This window comes from Triticum urartu, chromosome 2 (assembly GCF_003073215.2).
Source record: "Triticum urartu cultivar G1812 chromosome 2, Tu2.1, whole genome shotgun sequence".
Classification (NCBI taxonomy): Eukaryota; Viridiplantae; Streptophyta; class Magnoliopsida; order Poales; family Poaceae; genus Triticum; species Triticum urartu.
The window spans coordinates 175898891-175914835 of record NC_053023.1 but is presented as its reverse complement, the minus strand read 5'-3'; the positions used below and the strand labels follow the sequence as shown (position 1 = coordinate 175914835).

Genomic DNA, 15945 nt, shown 5'->3' with positions numbered 1-15945 from the left:
GAACGTGCCACATTTGAAGACGAAACGATATCCGTTGCCTCTTCTTGCTTTCAAAATTTTCTAGTGTCAACATGGAACAATAGAAGTGTTGTGTCAATTTTTTGGATTTTTTAAGGTTCGCTTGGACATTTTTATATATTAACTGGAGTTTTTAGGCATTTTATATGCATAATTTAAATTGAAACTACATGCACATATTCCAGTGGAAAAAATGGGTGCATGCTTAGCTCCATCACGTCCCTCTCCCTACCCCTTGTCTTCGTGAAGGGCCCCACCTCGCCTTCCAATCCCACGGTGGCCAAATCGGGGGGAGTACTAATCAGTGGACATCGTGGCAGGCAATTTTCCTCTCCCAGCTGCAACAACGGCTCAGGTAACGCATGCTTGCGCTAATTTTCGTGCTGAAATGTTAGACGCCCAAGATTTTGGGAAGGAGTATTTTGGAGTTTAATGTTGCATGGCATGCCTACATGCTACTCCCTCCATTCCCAAATATAAGTCTTTTTAAAGATTCCAACAAGTGACTATATACGAAGCAAAATAAGTAAATCTACACTCTAAAATAAGTAAATCTACAAGTGTCTATTCGTATATTATAATTCATTTGAAATGTCTAAAAAGACTTATATTTAGGAACAGAGGAAGTATACTACTACGGTTTTAAAATACTTTGTTTCCAAACACAGCTCTATCTGCTTTCCAAAAAGGAAGAATGCATTAACCACAGCAGAGATGGTACAGATCGCGAAACAGGACGCACACGGGAAAGGGAACAATCATACTGTTACCAACTGATACTAGAGTGGCAAAAAGTCAAGTCAAATGATAAAATCTGACCTAATACAATCTTGTAACAATCTCGGAATCAGATAGATGAACAATGACTGGACTTTAACTTTATTAAATGCAGCCTACAAAGCCCTGCCATGAGTAATCTAAGTATTGCCACATAACAACAGGCACCAAGTACAATGTGCTGACCAATGTACACATATAAGTATATAATGCCATACCATCGTCTCAACTCTAGTTGTGTATAGAATGATAGAATCATGGCCCTCCAGTCCAGGCACAGAAAAATAACACATAAATTACAGCAACTCACCAAGGAAAAATGGCATGCTGCAAAACTACTTTCCATGATATCTGTACTCACATCATCTACGAAAACTTGTATACTAATTTACAGATCTCCGGCTTACAAACTCTTCACCTCCTAGGATGTAGCTATTAAAGCAGATATGCACCTTGAGGACGTGAAGCTTCCCTCGGTGCACCATGTGCAAAAAATGCTGATACAGAATATACTCCAGTAAGAAAGATATTTGCAACAGGGAGGAGTGTGAGCAGGACTCAGGGCATGAGTGGAGTAAGTTGTTTGCTGAAAAGATCGCCAAGGGCCCCACGAACATCCATCTGAAACATAAGCACAGATTAAAGCTCTAGTACTGCTATAACTAGTACTCCATGAGTCGAGTATATGTTTATCAACACAAAACCACACATACCTGATCACAGCAGATAAGTTTGGTAATTAATGGATAGAACTCTCTTAGGTGCTTCTTGAATATCTGAGCATCCATGATGCACATTCCATTCAAAACCTGAAATGCAAAACAAAATTAAAAAAATTAAAATATGGGAACAGAATATTTCTCCACAAAAGGAAGAAAACCTCGGAAAGGCCCTATGTATATCAGAATCCAGGTGTACTATTACCTTGATAATAACAGGTGCACGTAGATCAAGTACACGGTGTATGTCCGCACTAGCAGTTTCCCCATTGCTAGGCTGGAGATCAGACGCTTCTTTCAAAATATTCCCACAAAATGAAACGAGCTTCCCTTCTGCCAGGCTCTTGAGCTTTTCTTGTTGATCAGACTCCACGCCAGATCCATTTGTTTCCTCAGATGAGCCATTTGCACCATTGTGCACTGTTGATTTGTGTAGAATCTCTAAATAAATAGTAGTTCCAGCTAGCTCCTGGCGAAGAAGATTTAGTGGTGGCCTACACATGATATTGAGTTCCCAGTGTTAGAAACATTAATTTGGGAAGCTAAAATATATGTAGTCTTCAAGCATTACCTTTCAGGCGGTATATGGTGCATCCTTGTCCGAAGGTTCGATGGTGAGTTATATGAAGAAGCAAATTCTAGGAGCGACAGCAGGATATCCATAATTGCGATCTGTTGTGTGGCTTGCAGTTTGCTCCAATACCTCTTCTGTAAAGTTCATCCGTCAGCACTAGTTAAACATACGATAAGTAATTCAGATCTAGTATCCATCTATAAAGCACAAACTGTTACCTGTATACTGTCAATAGCCCCAAGTAGCAGCAGCTGAGTGATGCATTTACTTCTAACAGTCTCCATCATAGGGTTCTCTTCTTCTTCAGTCTTGTCAGCTCCATCAGCTTCAGGTGTCTAGATCAACAGGCAGGCAAATTAAATATATAGAAATAACATAGCAAACCATGAAGAAAATGTCACTTGGTACTTCCAATGTTCCAAACTAAGCTCACTGCTCGCATCTGTTAATAGCCTAATATGCTTCAGTATATTGAATCATAGGTGAACAGCTCCTTCATGGATTCCAGCTCAGTCTAGCACAGATATGACTTCTGGCAAGTTACAACTATAGTCACAGATGCTGAGCAAGGTTTTCGAGTCAATGAGTCGACGAGTCGTTCTGGGGTAGCGACTCTTGACGAGTCATGCCTGGCCGATCGACTAGTCTCAACTAGTCGAGAGGTTAAGTCGACATCTGGCAGTGCGACTCATCGACTAGTCGACGACTAGTCGCGCGACTCAAAAACAGTGATGCTGAGAACATCGATATAAAATGGATAGCATATCAGTTGAAGAAAACACAAAAATAAAAGCCTCAAATTTTATTTGATCCTATACTGATTAGGATTCACAGTATATAAAACTGCCTAGCATGGCAACAAGGCGGTAACATTCCAAAAGTATCTAAACGTATCGATTTACAGTATATTATTCAATATTTTATGTAACTCCATCTATCCTTGTTTGAATGAACTCGGTTGTCAACAAGTAAAACCAAAAACTTATGTTTTGTGTGGAGCACAGAAACACCCAATTTATTTACCACACTTTTGTGACAATGTATGGTTAATGCGCAGATAGATATAGCAAGCAACAGATGCCTAGAGGCATATATGCTAATGACGCCTACAGCACATGTAATCTATTAATGTCCATATCATAGTCTAATGACACCTAATCATATTGGCAAGAGGAAAGAACATGCACCTTTGCAGGTGAGGGCGGAGCAGCATCGTCCATTTTGCCCTTTGATTTGGATGTAAGACTTCTGACCAAAAGATTACCCATCATATTACCCATAAATCTTTGTCCAAAGGTTTGATTAGATGGGGAGACTGCAGGTTGTGCTCTCCCAGATGGTGATGGCAAACCTAGATAAGTGGAACATATTGTGTAGAATTTTCAGTATTCCATTCATATGAAAGTATTGCTGGGTGCATAAAACAACTAGAGAAACACTTTAGCTTACTTACCATCTGAATTTTCCAATCCAATCCGTGGACTTGTTTCCTGATGACCCTCCTGTTCGCCATTATTACTTATTGATGCTTCTCCTTCCCTGATATCATGGTAACTACTAGCGTCGGTCTCAGATTCTCTTGAAAGTAATTGTTGATTGCTTGTCTTTTGAAATCCTAGTGAATTGAGGAGTTCAAGGGGTTGTGTTGTGTATGATGCATCCCTGCAATGTTAAAGCAACATTAATATATGAAAGACAAAAGCTAGAATACATTTTAGTAGGAACAAAGTTTGAGAAAAATACCTAATACTCTTTAGTAGTGTTTCCCAATCACCATCGCTGAATTGGTGACCACCAACCTCTATTAGATGAACTAAAGCTCCTAGAGCAATTGAGACAACAGTTTGGTCTGTTTTCTTGGCACACTCTAGAAGTAAGCCCAATAGAGGTGGAAGCATAAATGACACTTCCTGAAAATCACAATGAGATGGTAACCAACCAAACAACTTTCCAGTTGGATCTCTTCTACATGCAAGACAAGTAGACAACTGAAAATGAAAATATACCAAGTCTACTATGGATACAAACATGAAGTAAATATTACCAAATACAAACATGAAGTAAATATACCAAGGCCTTCTTTGGTAATTTTGTAGGAATTTTAAAGGATAGGAACTTTGTAGGAAAAATCCTTTAGAGCCCTTTGGTTTATAGGAATAGATTCCTATTCCTGTGTAGGATAGGAACCAATCCTTCTCATTTCATAGGGAAAAAAACATTAGCCTAGACCCAATGAAAAAATTCCTATGCTATGAATCAAGTGACATCTCTTTCCCTATAGGAATTCAGATACATGTCATTCTCAATTCCTATGGTTTTCCTATCCCTATAATATTCCTATCCTATGAACCAAAAGAAGCCTAACATCAAAAGTCATGATATTGATGTTCCGAAAGATCCAAATGATTTCCATTAAGCAACTAAAGTAAAAGGACAGAGAAGGCATTTGTTACCTTATAGAAAGTATTGAAAAGGTTGCAGATTAACTGCAAAGAATGAATGCTAGTATCACGAAGCCAATCATCCCCAGAAGAAAGGCCATCCCTTCCAGCATGTCTCACATGATCAAATATAGGAAAGAGTACACGATGGAAAATGCTCTCCCAAAAGGGAGAAGAAAATTTATGTCCTCTCTCGTTCAGCAGATCAAACAGAACTTCAAGAGCACAATGTCTAACTTCTGGTCTGGGGTCTAAGGTCAGATCAGACAAGCCAGCAAGCATAGGAAACCAGTAATGCTCCGTCACATCAAAATTGGCCTCTGGGAGAACATCAACAGGCTTAACAGAACCACCAGGAATAAACCCCTATACAAAGAAATGGATGAGGGAAAGATAAGTCATTTCCATGAATAAGAGTGCAACAGAACTACAGATAATAACAGGGGCTGCAAAAAGTTTATTTGCAGCAAAGGGTATTCATTGTCCCAACCTCTGCCAAACGATCTTCACATATACGTAGGAGAGCAATAGCCTTCAAACTAATCCGAGGAGTGCATTTGTTATTGGCGAAACCAATAAGACAGTTAACACAATCCATGAAGCAATCACCAACAACTTGATCAAAATGTTCCAAGATAACTGCAAAGCACATACATTCAGTTCAAATTTTAAGCCGGGAAGGAAAAAAAATCAATACTGTCAACATGTAAGTTGGCAGAAAAGCCATGCCATTTATATAGGTTATTTTAAAACTTGCCTTGTTCGACGTTTTCAAAAGCACTTTCAACAATATATTCGTTCTCATCATCAGCTGCTGCAGTGAATATCATGAACACACAACGCCAACCTGACTTTATGCTACCAACTTTTGACTTGATCAGCTGCACATTCATACAACATTTTTTTACTTGGAGCACTATTTGGTATAAAAGCCTATATCATTAGATTTCATTGATTGTCAAAAGAATGTGCATAATAACTTACTTGAACAATGCAGTCGACAATTAGACCACGGATCTTTTCGCTGCGACTATTCCTCATTAAAATAACAAAAGGCTTCAGTATGTCATTCTGGAATGTGAATTTGTTCAGCTCCGCACGCTCCAAGTACTTCATGCCAAGCTGCCTCAGTGAGTCAATGGCATACATAGCAACTTTCTCGTCATGGTGGCTCCCAGCAGCAATAAAATGCTGAGCCAGCACCGACCATATTCTGGCCCACACCTACACGTACACAAATAGATGGCAAGTTATTAGCAACAACGGCCTACTACTTTCATGGCATGACAAATCTTTCCTACTTATAAAGATTGGAGTTGGTGGTGAGTCCACCATCCTTTCCAAATAAACAAACACACGCATCCCCACATGTGGAACTAGCCTTCCAAGAGACATAAACAAATGTAATTTACTCACATGTGGGATTTATCATATAAATAAACAAATACACTACTACCTCCGTCTAGGTGAATAAGTCATTTGCGTACTTCTAGGTCATCGATTTGAGGAATTAAATATGTGTTATATGTCATGAAAAGTATATCACTAGATTTCTACACGGATGTAGTTTCTAAATATATATTTTTTGTCACATATAATACATATTTAGATAGTTAAATCGTTGACCTAGAACTACGCGAATGACTTATTCACCGAGACGGAGGTAGTACTTTCATGTGAGACCAATTTTTTTGTAAAAGGCACAAATAACAAACACAAAAGTGTGACTTCAACTCAAAGTCAATTTTGTTTTAGTTTCTCTTCCTAACCTATTGTGGTCATTTAAAGTTCTCTGACGATGCATGTCTCTACCATATTTTTGCTATCTTTTCTAAATGTAAATCACACAACGGGCACAAGGACACTAACATTATTTGACCACCTCATAAGCCAATGGCTCCATGGCAATGCATGGGCATTGTGCTAGTAATAACTACTCCCTCCGTCCCAAAATAAGTGTCTCAAGCTTAGTACTAAGCTTGAGACACTTACTTTGGGACGGAGGGAGTAGAATTTTGTGTTAGGATTCGAGACAACTCATAACAGTAAAAGATCCCTGATGTTGATGTGCACACTGGCCCTTCTACCAGATGATAGACTGCCGTTTAGATGCAGGCCAATAAAATGGCTCCAGCAGGTACAGAAACATTTGGGTAAATGGAACACTGAATCTTTTCACGCTTTTTGCAAGACTTTGGTGCATAAAAACAAACTCAAGGAAACACTGGATTGTTTGGCCTACTGTAACTGGGTGAGAATGTCCGTTTAATCACTTGCTAACTGGATCAGATGTCTAAAACACTAGAGATGATACCCTCCATGTTACTGCAAGAATTATGCGCAATTATTTCAATTAGATTTGGTTGAATGAAACATTAGTATTTAGATTAACAATATGAGAATTCGAAACTAAAATACATGATTTAATGTATTTGTTATTATATAGTTGTAGAATATTTATTAAATGTGAGTAGCATGAATGGTGAGCGTTAAGCTGGGCCTTTTCCCATGCATGGTGACATGATGAGTTGGCATAGTTGCATGTTGAAAGAACTAGAGTTAGTGTGGATCAACTATTTAGGTATATAGGATGAGCAACTGTTCAAAACGAAAATATTTGTGTACCACTGTTCCTTTTGACCATATTTATATATCTGCATCATTGTACAGATAAATAAAATATTGATGTGCTGATTCATATTGTTCCAGTGCCACATGCCATAATGCATTCTGATTGTTGTGGATCTTCATATTCTGTCTGTGGCAAAAAATTCTTACGGAATAATATTAGGTTTTTCCACTTCGCAGTTTTTCTTCCCTTGGTACCAATGTGCGCCGTTACCCATTTTTTCTCAGAAATTGCATATCTACTACTGCTAATGTGTGCAACTGGGATTTTACCACCCAGAACATCAGAATTGCTCTAGTACAATGCAAGCATAAGCTATGGCATTTTCTACCACTTGCCAAATATATATTTGAGAAAGGCCCAAACTTCCCCCACACATTTCTATGAAGTTTACTTTTTCTCCCCCACTTATTTGGGACGCCATCCCCCCTATGCAGACGATTCACATGTGCTCGCTCCACTGCTGCACATCATTCCCAGTGCACATGTGGTGTACCACAGAAAGGGCTGAACCCAGGTGTGGCCCCCTGTCTCCTGCCGAGCCAGCCACCAATCCTCCAGGACTGTACCTGAGGTGGCTGGATATGCTGCTGTATCTGCTCACTCCACACACAAGCACAGGCCCACCTCCATCAAGTTATTGATAAAATTCCTCACCACAGCACATTTTCTTTTTATTTTCCTATTTTTCTTGAAGGGGAAGATGGTCATCTGACAATTGGCTGAACACGGTGACCCTACACAGAATGGTAAATAAACCCTACTGAACCTGTTTGCAGTGGTACCCAGTAATCACCTCCAATTATATAGTAAATTGCGATTTCAGCACGCCCTAGCGATTCCAGTAGATTGTGCCCAGTTCAATTGTACTCCCTCCGTCCGGAAATACTTGTCGGAGGAATGGGTGTATCTAGATGTATTTTAGTTCTAGATACATCCATTTTTATGCATCTCTGCGACAAGTATTTCCGGACGGAGGGAGTATATTTCAGTAAAACAGCATATTTCTAAGAAAAATCAGGTAGGGGTGCATCCCTTCATCCAGAAGGACTTAAAAAATTAGGTGTTCAGGCTCTCAGTTGAGTAAAATTCAAGGACGCTCACCAATTAGGTGCATATGCACAACTTCATATATTTATAAATTAGGGTCATTCTAAAGTTTACATGGGCATAAACTCAATGGCCAATGGCTAAACAAAAACAATTCTGAATAAACCAGTCTCAAGTCTCCCCCTGCCCCCATAATGCTCCCAATGTAAAATAAGCAGGTTTTCTAACATAATATAAAATCATGTTAGTTCTTCTTTGAATAAAAAATAAAAAAAATATCTCTAACGGAATGAAGATATTGCCTGATTCAATGAAGCATCCTCTACAATGGCATATAATAGTAAGAAAGTAAGCAATTTCGACCTACTTATTTATCTCTTCACTGTGTCACTGAAAATTAAGTCTCATGAAATAACATAAGAATTGCTAAAAGAACAATAGGAAGCATATAATGCAAACAATGATAGAGAAAAGCATACCAAACGTATCCGTGCCATATTGTAGTAGCTTATTTCAACAAGCTTTTGCAAGCTGAAGACACGAGGAGGTGTCTGTTTAAGTTCTTCAGCAGAAACAGCACATAGGCCATTGAAGAATTCAACAATAGAATCACTTGGTAGTTTTACACTGTTTACGAACACTTGTTCAGCAGGCTTCCCCGACAACTCTTTCAGTGATTGAACTACAGAATCCCTTGATATTTGATTTGATCCCTGCATAACAGTTGCGGCCATCGAAGGACTTGAAGTGATATACTCGAGTCTTGAGACACATTCTAAAACAGCATTCCAAGCATCTTGCAAAGCATCCATATCCGTGTCAGCTAAGGCAAGGAGAGTTCGCAATGCCTCAACATTTTTACTACGCATGTCCTTGGGAGCATGCAGAAATGTAAACCTGCAAAAGGTTAATGAAGGAAACGACACCATTACATCCATAGAATTAAACGGGAAAAATAAAGAAATAAACAGTGCAAATTCATAAATAGAAAGGGTTAATTTTCTTACCTCACTAAGGATGTCAAGAAAGCATAGCGCATGGTCTCCATCCCAAGAACACGAGTAAGATGGATACCAGCCTTAAACCCTTCCATGCACAATACAACCCTAGGCTTGTTGTCACCTTCCTCCATAGTTACAGAAAATGTTGCAAGCAAAGGCCATCCTACAGCCTCGAGCATTGGTCTAACAAGCTCAACCTGCTGAGCCACATGAAAAACACCCCTCTTCTGTCCCTGGTTTTTGAAAACTGCTTGGGTCTGCTTAATAATCTTTTCACTTTCTGCCTTTGTATCACTTGCTGACTTCAGTCTTGGGAGAGCTAAATTGAGGATATTGACGAGGCGACCCTTTTCTTCTATTTCAGGTCTTACTTTACTGGTTTTTGCCGCAAGATCATCTTTCATCTTTATCTCTTCATTGATAATTGAGTCATAAAGTTCCTCCAAGAGCTCCTTAGGAGCACATTCCTCTTCATCACTCACAGTGTTCAAACGTACGAAATCTGATTTTGACATCTTAGGCCATACCATTGGATTATGTGCGTCGGTATTTAACATTATAACAGCATAAGCAAGAATATAAGCAGTATCTGCATTTTTAAAGAGCCCAGGGTTATCAGCACAGTACCTGCAAGTAATCACATAATTATTTGAGGACCACAATAGAAAATGTCAAAGAAAAACTGTATTAAGATTCTACAAATGCATACCGCTCAGCAAATTTTTCCATTATGCGATCAATCTTTTGTGCCTCCCCAGGAAGGCGAAATCCTTTGAGGAACTCGCGAATTGCGGCATCAAACTTCAACCCCGAAAACTTCATGGAATCGACATAAGCATGCATCACAGCAAGGGGGAATTCCTCATGCTGTCCCAAATATTCACCAATCATTACCTGCAAAGGTATAGCTCATCAAAGTTAGTGGTTAGCCACATCGCTCTGACCAATAACTGCGACAGCACAAAGAACATTAAATTCCATGAGATCACCTTATCCAAGCTGGCATTGCTCTTGAGAAACTGAGCTACAGATGATGCATTATTTTCAATCAACTTATTTGACAATAAATACTCGACCCCCTTTGCTGGCTTGCGATTGAACTGTAATATAGAAGGTGCGAAAGGGCCGGTTAGAATCAGTAGTGCAGCGAGAGAAAACTAGGACAGCAGGTTTGGTACAACCATTTACATGTATTTGAGAAGTATCATCAGGTAAAGGAAGCCAAATAATAACAGCAAGCCTCCCACCTCTGAAATTGCAGCCTCCATTGTTGATTTGTGAGCTTTAGCTCTCTCAAACTGATTGCGACCATCCTCTTGGACCTTCGCCTCATCAGTTGCCAAGCTCCTTGCAGAAGTACCATCATCATGAGATTCGGCAACGCTTCCATGATTTGAGGAATCTCTTCGAGCTTGCTCCCAATCAACCAATGACTTCAAAATACTGACCAAGCACTGCGATCCAGATTTATGTGTGATATTAGTGTCACATAAGAAAAGGTGGAGAAATTTTGAGTAATCAGAATAATAGTAACCTGAAGAGATGACCCTTTTACAGAAACTGTCTGTGATGAAGCAACTGCAGCACTATCAGCGCTTTGAGATCCATGTGCAATTCTTGAAAGAGCACTAACCTGATAAGTATACAAACAATCAGAGACACAACTCACAAGTCAACAAACTTGAGGACATGCCAGTCCTGTGTGGTTACAAAACAATCTTCCTTGTACTTACCATGCGTTCAAAAAGGTTTGGCCCGTCAATGTCACAATCATAATTTACAAACATATCCGCAAGCATTTGTGAGTCTTTGCAGACTTTTTCCAGCATTCTAATTGAAAAGTCAATTGAACAACATCAGACATATAGGCAGGAAGATGATCTATGTCAGCAAAACAAATAAAAAATAAAGAAGACAAAATTGGATCAAACGCATTGTATGTTTATGCATTATGCATCAAGATAAGGTTCCATAAACAAAGAGGGATCACCTAAGGACACTGGACTTCTGACTGAGGGAGCTATCAGAGCTATCTAGAGACCTTAAGACTATCAAAGGAAAGAAAACACCAATTTCTCCCTGCATAGTATTTCAAAAAAGGGTCAGGATACCAGAAGAAATTCAATGCTGCAAAAAATGTCAGTTCTTCTGATGGAAATTTTACCTTGAGACTCTCTCTAAACCGAAGCAACAGAACTGAAAATATTCCGGTAGCATACTGCCAAATAAGAAAAGATGGTTTAAAATGAAAGAAGAATCTATCAATATAATCATGCCACAAGGGTATGCATCACAAGGGAAAAAAATATAAAAAAGACCTGAAAAACAACTGGAGATGAAGACACAGATGCCCGGAGAAGAGCGTAGGAAAGGTATGCTTTAACTGAATCAATGAAGTGGAAATTTTTGGCAAACAAATCACTGACTCCTTCTAACAATCCCTGCAGATAAAAGAATCAGCAGATATCATCTAAACAAAGAAAACAAAATATTAACCTCCACAATGTAAACTAACCTGCAACAGTTCAAGTGACAGCAGCCTTGTCTTGGTAGCAACCTCATCACTTTCTTCTTTCATGCTCATCTAGGAGGATGAGAAGAAAAAGGTGAAAGATGAACAAGTGATACTCTAGCTAAGTCTCTTTTTGCAGGGAATATTCTAGTCAAGTCTGATAAAAGTAACATCATGTAGGCCATTCAATAGAAACACTAACCTTGCAAAGAGTCCTAAAAAGCAATAGTGCATCCCGCTGAATTATGTTCATTGTATCCAGGTCAATTCCGCTGGAAAAGAGAGGAAAGGAGGGCAAAGGTAGTAAGTTACTGCCACCTCTTAACATGTCACTAGGAATGATGCAAGGAAGTAATATTCTGGATATGAGTAAGTGCTAAACACAATTTAAAGCTCAACCTACCCTGAAACTTTCTTTCCATCCTCGAGTTCAACAGCCTTGTCAAGAACGGCCTCCAACCCCTTCAAAATGGAACATCGTATTAGAGAACTAATGAAATATATAACCGTTCAGATTGTCCTGATGGAAGGATTAAAAAGTATCCAGTCCAATTTCACTACCTTAATATCCGCTCCGCCTGCAAGATTCTGAAGCTCTTCAACAGATGTTGGAGATGCTTCTGAAGCCCGGTTCATGGACAACGCATCTCCAAGAGTTGTTTTTTCCTCATCCTGCTTGTCAGTGGATATTTCTCCATTTTCTGAGTCCTCCTTTGTGCTAGACGGAGGTGCATCTTTAACTGCAGAACTTGCAGGTGGTACAGAAGCCTGAGACACATAGAAAGAAAGATCAGCACCAAGAAAAACCTTCAATGAGCCATTTTTCTTTTATGTAATGCTAATATAAGTTCAGTGGGGGGAAGTTGCCTGCTCGGACTCCATCCTCCTGAATACAATGCTGATCATCTGTGTTAACATGGCTTTTGAGGTAGCCTGGTTCACAGGGCTCTTGCTGAAATACCAGCAAAAAGTTTAAGCATGTATCAGAATCATAATACAGCAAACATGAAAATGTAATATACTCCCTCCATTCCATAATATAAGGTGCATCAATTTTCGTGCAAGTCAAACTTATGTGTATTTGACCAAGATTATAGAATAAAATATCGACATCTACAATACAAAATAAATAAAATATGAAAATACTTTCGTGATGGATATGATGATTCAAATTTGGTACTATAGATGTCGATATTTTTTCTAAAAACTCGGTCAAACATGCACATGTTTGACTTTTGAAAAAACTAATACACCTTATATTTTGGAATGGAGGGGGTAACAATTACTACCTCTGTACACTAATATAAGACATTTTTGCAGTTCAATTTGAACTGCAAAAACGTCTTACATTAGTTTACAGAGAGAGTACCTGTTAAGAGTGCTAAAAAAATACCTGTTGAGAGCAATGTTATAGCATACCCTAATCACTCCAAGCAATGGTTCTCCATGTACTGCATTACAATGAAAAGTGTCAAACTAAGCATTCTCTACAGCATTTCACATGAATTTTACATATGGAAAGCCAGCTGCAAGCAGCAATACTTACACCCCCTCACTGACTATGATGAGGTAATAATTGAATACCAACTTTGAACTTGTTTGCCTAGAGGCTTTCTACAAAGATAACTACAGGTATGTTTTTAATTTACCACAGAAAATACATGGCAGCAAACAAGTATGCAATATCAGATATAAATTTTGGGGTTAGCTGTACACAAAGTTAAGCTTCATGTCAGATCAGAGTTAAGAACATAGAGCTTCAGGAGGGGGCATGGTCAACACGCCAAGACGGCACTAATAATCTACACTTTTTCCCATACCATGCTATCATAGCTTAGTGATCCTATCCGAACAGACGCATTAGCTTCTAACTTGCATAATAAGCACAATGTTAATAGATGTAAAAAATGAGCTTAGCATGACTGGAAGGTTACCTCTAAACCTATTTGAAGCAACAGCATTGAGGAGAACTTTCAAGACCTGGAGAACAGTACTGCAACACACGTGTTAACTCATGTCAGTACATGTGCATAATTGTGACCTAACATGATATGAACTTAGATGTAATGCATACCTGTCAGAGGAGGTGTTATCAACACACCCACATACCATGTTCAGGATGTCAGTAAATAGTGGGGAATTTTTACCCTCTTCTAGACCAGGATCACCCTCCAGATGGTCATAAGCAACAAGTTTCTGGTAATTAAAATGGAAACAGCCCAATCAGAAAAGGTTGTCCAGCAAGTCTCATGTGATATTGCAATGTAAATAGGAAAGGTTACACGATGTTTCAAATGTGGCAAAAAAACATATTAGAGTGATTCTTGAGTATAGCTGCGCGCGTAGCGGCAATTGGGGTATTCATTTAGAATGCTGCACAAGCAGAATGATAAACACACTTGTCTATATCCCTTGCAGTGTAGCATATCGTGAGCTAGCAAACACAACGGAAGGTCGTAAATGGATACCATATGGACAAGATATGGTATACACCATATATGTATATGTGATAGCTGTGGACTCATATTCAGATTTACCAACATAAACAAATGGACTGCCAAATAAACAAAACTATACCAACATAACAAGTGTAGAACTGAAGTAAGCATCTTCATTTGCCTGTTTTGTGGTCTTTTTCTAACTGAATTTTGTTGTCTTCTCAAGATAACACTTTGTTAAGTTTGTAAACTAAAACCTTTCAGCTATTAATCAATTTGGTACTCCCTCTGTAAAGAAATATATTACAGAGGGAGCTGTCTATGCACACGCACTGATTTTACTCTCCGACTCCAAGTTTGGTCCAACATCCAGTACATACATGATGATAGTCTTATGTTAGATGTCGGTCAGAACTGTATGCTGGTCAAAAGAGTATACAGCCTGTTTACATCCCGAACCCAGATGGCCAAATGCAAGGGGTTGTGTAATGCTTCCAGAGATATGGAATGAGCAACGGTCTAATACACCATCTATCACCACATTAGCAAATAAAGTATCCCCTACACAGCGCATCGCCACCCTAAGGACCAATGCCTTTCACGGGGGCTTACCGCTGTAGTGAAAGGTCAATTCAAGTTTGCTACCGTAGTGAACGATCACTCTTGCTGCACCACATTTGCAGCGTCAACGGTGGTGAACCACAATGTAACCCGTTTTCCGGTTTGCAAGCCTCCGGCAGGTGAACAGGTAGCAACGAGCAGGAAAAGGAGACAGCCATTACATGGAGGCAGTCGAGCGCCGGCTCGACGAGCTTGATGTGCTTTGTCTCGAAGGCGAGGCGCAGCGGCTGCAGCACCAGCTCGGCCTGGGTTCCCTCCAGCACGCGCCCGGCCGAGGCCAGCACCTGCGTGACAGGCACCGGCGCGCCGTCCTCCTGCTGCTCCTGGGCCGCCACCCCCTTGATGGCATCTGCGACAGACACGCAAACCAGAGCTTAGTCGATCACCGATCGGGCGCGCGCGCGCGCAGCTGCGGGATCCCAATGCGCGGGGGGGCGGGGGGCGGGGGGCGGGGGGCGTGGACGCACCGAGGTAGGACTGGATGGATTGCTGGAGCGCGGCGAACTTGCCGCGGTTGGCGGTGCACTCCTTGAGCATGGCCTCGAAGGCCCGGGTGACGAAGCCTCCCGCGGCGCCCGCCATGGCCGCGGCGGATCTCCCTCCTCCTCCTCCTCCGGGTCGCGGCGGGGCGAGTGGGGAGGAAATGGAGTGGTTAGATCCGAGGAGAGGGAGGGGACGCGAGATCTGGAGAGAGAGAGGGAGGAGGGGGGTTTGGATCTGGGCGCCTCACTCGTCGACCTGTTTTGCCTCGCTCGATCGCGGGTTTCAACGGATCGCCACGACCATTTGCCAAATTTTCTTTCACGGCAATATACTTTGCCTTGCCACGACCTCCCACGCAGTCGCAGACTGCCTGCACAGAAGATTCGGTGCGTGTGCGCAAAGGTTTGGCCCCGACGGGAGAACACGTCGACAAACGATGGTTTATTTTGGGTTCTCAATAGAAAACGACGGTTTATTTTGTTATAATCACCTCATCAAACATTTGCAGTTTTGCACTGTACATACTCTGCATCTCCCTAGCTGAGCAGAGCCCACATATAAAGCCATGTTGCATTTACTTACGCCTCGGTGTTCGATCTTAGGCTCATTTATGTAGTACTCCATCAAAAAATGGTTTTGGAGCTCCGCCTCCATGGATGCTGGGTTTTGGAAAATTCAAAAT

The 15945-nt window shown here is 40.5% G+C and overlaps 1 protein-coding gene across 1 annotated transcript; it reads right to left on the bottom strand.

Moving 5' to 3' along the window:
- Window positions 1-977: 977 nt before the first annotated feature.
- Window positions 978-15577, bottom strand: LOC125536604 (brefeldin A-inhibited guanine nucleotide-exchange protein 5). Its single transcript, XM_048699851.1, has 32 exons — window positions 15248-15577; window positions 14942-15129; window positions 13796-13917; window positions 13656-13714; window positions 13115-13172; window positions 12589-12673; window positions 12283-12489; window positions 12125-12183; window positions 11924-11993; window positions 11725-11793; window positions 11528-11650; window positions 11374-11427; window positions 11200-11288; window positions 10943-11039; window positions 10744-10842; window positions 10457-10663; window positions 10199-10309; window positions 9919-10103; window positions 9216-9836; window positions 8688-9105; window positions 5514-5753; window positions 5287-5410; window positions 5020-5168; window positions 4542-4895; window positions 3832-3998; window positions 3542-3750; window positions 3276-3439; window positions 2307-2423; window positions 2086-2222; window positions 1720-2008; window positions 1509-1604; window positions 978-1416 (listed from the first exon to the last, which is right to left on the bottom strand). The coding sequence occupies exons 1-32, from the start codon at window positions 15360-15362 to the stop codon at window positions 1354-1356; spliced, it is 5145 nt and encodes a 1714-aa protein (XP_048555808.1). The 5' UTR covers window positions 15363-15577; the 3' UTR covers window positions 978-1353.
- Between the last annotated feature and the right edge of the window lie 368 nt (window positions 15578-15945).

Excerpts from the sequence above, each read along its gene's own strand:
- LOC125536604 (XM_048699851.1), bottom strand. The coding sequence starts at position 15,362 with ATGGCGGGCGCCGCGGGAGGCTTCGTCACCCGGGCCTTCGAGGCCATG. Across the intron at positions 13,173-13,655 it reads TGCTTCAAATAGGTTTAGAG|TACATGGAGAACCATTGCTT; the intron begins GTAACCTTCCAG and ends ATTGTAATGCAG. Across the intron at positions 4,896-5,019 it reads GTGAAGATCGTTTGGCAGAG|GGGTTTATTCCTGGTGGTTC; the intron begins GTTGGGACAATG and ends TTCTTTGTATAG.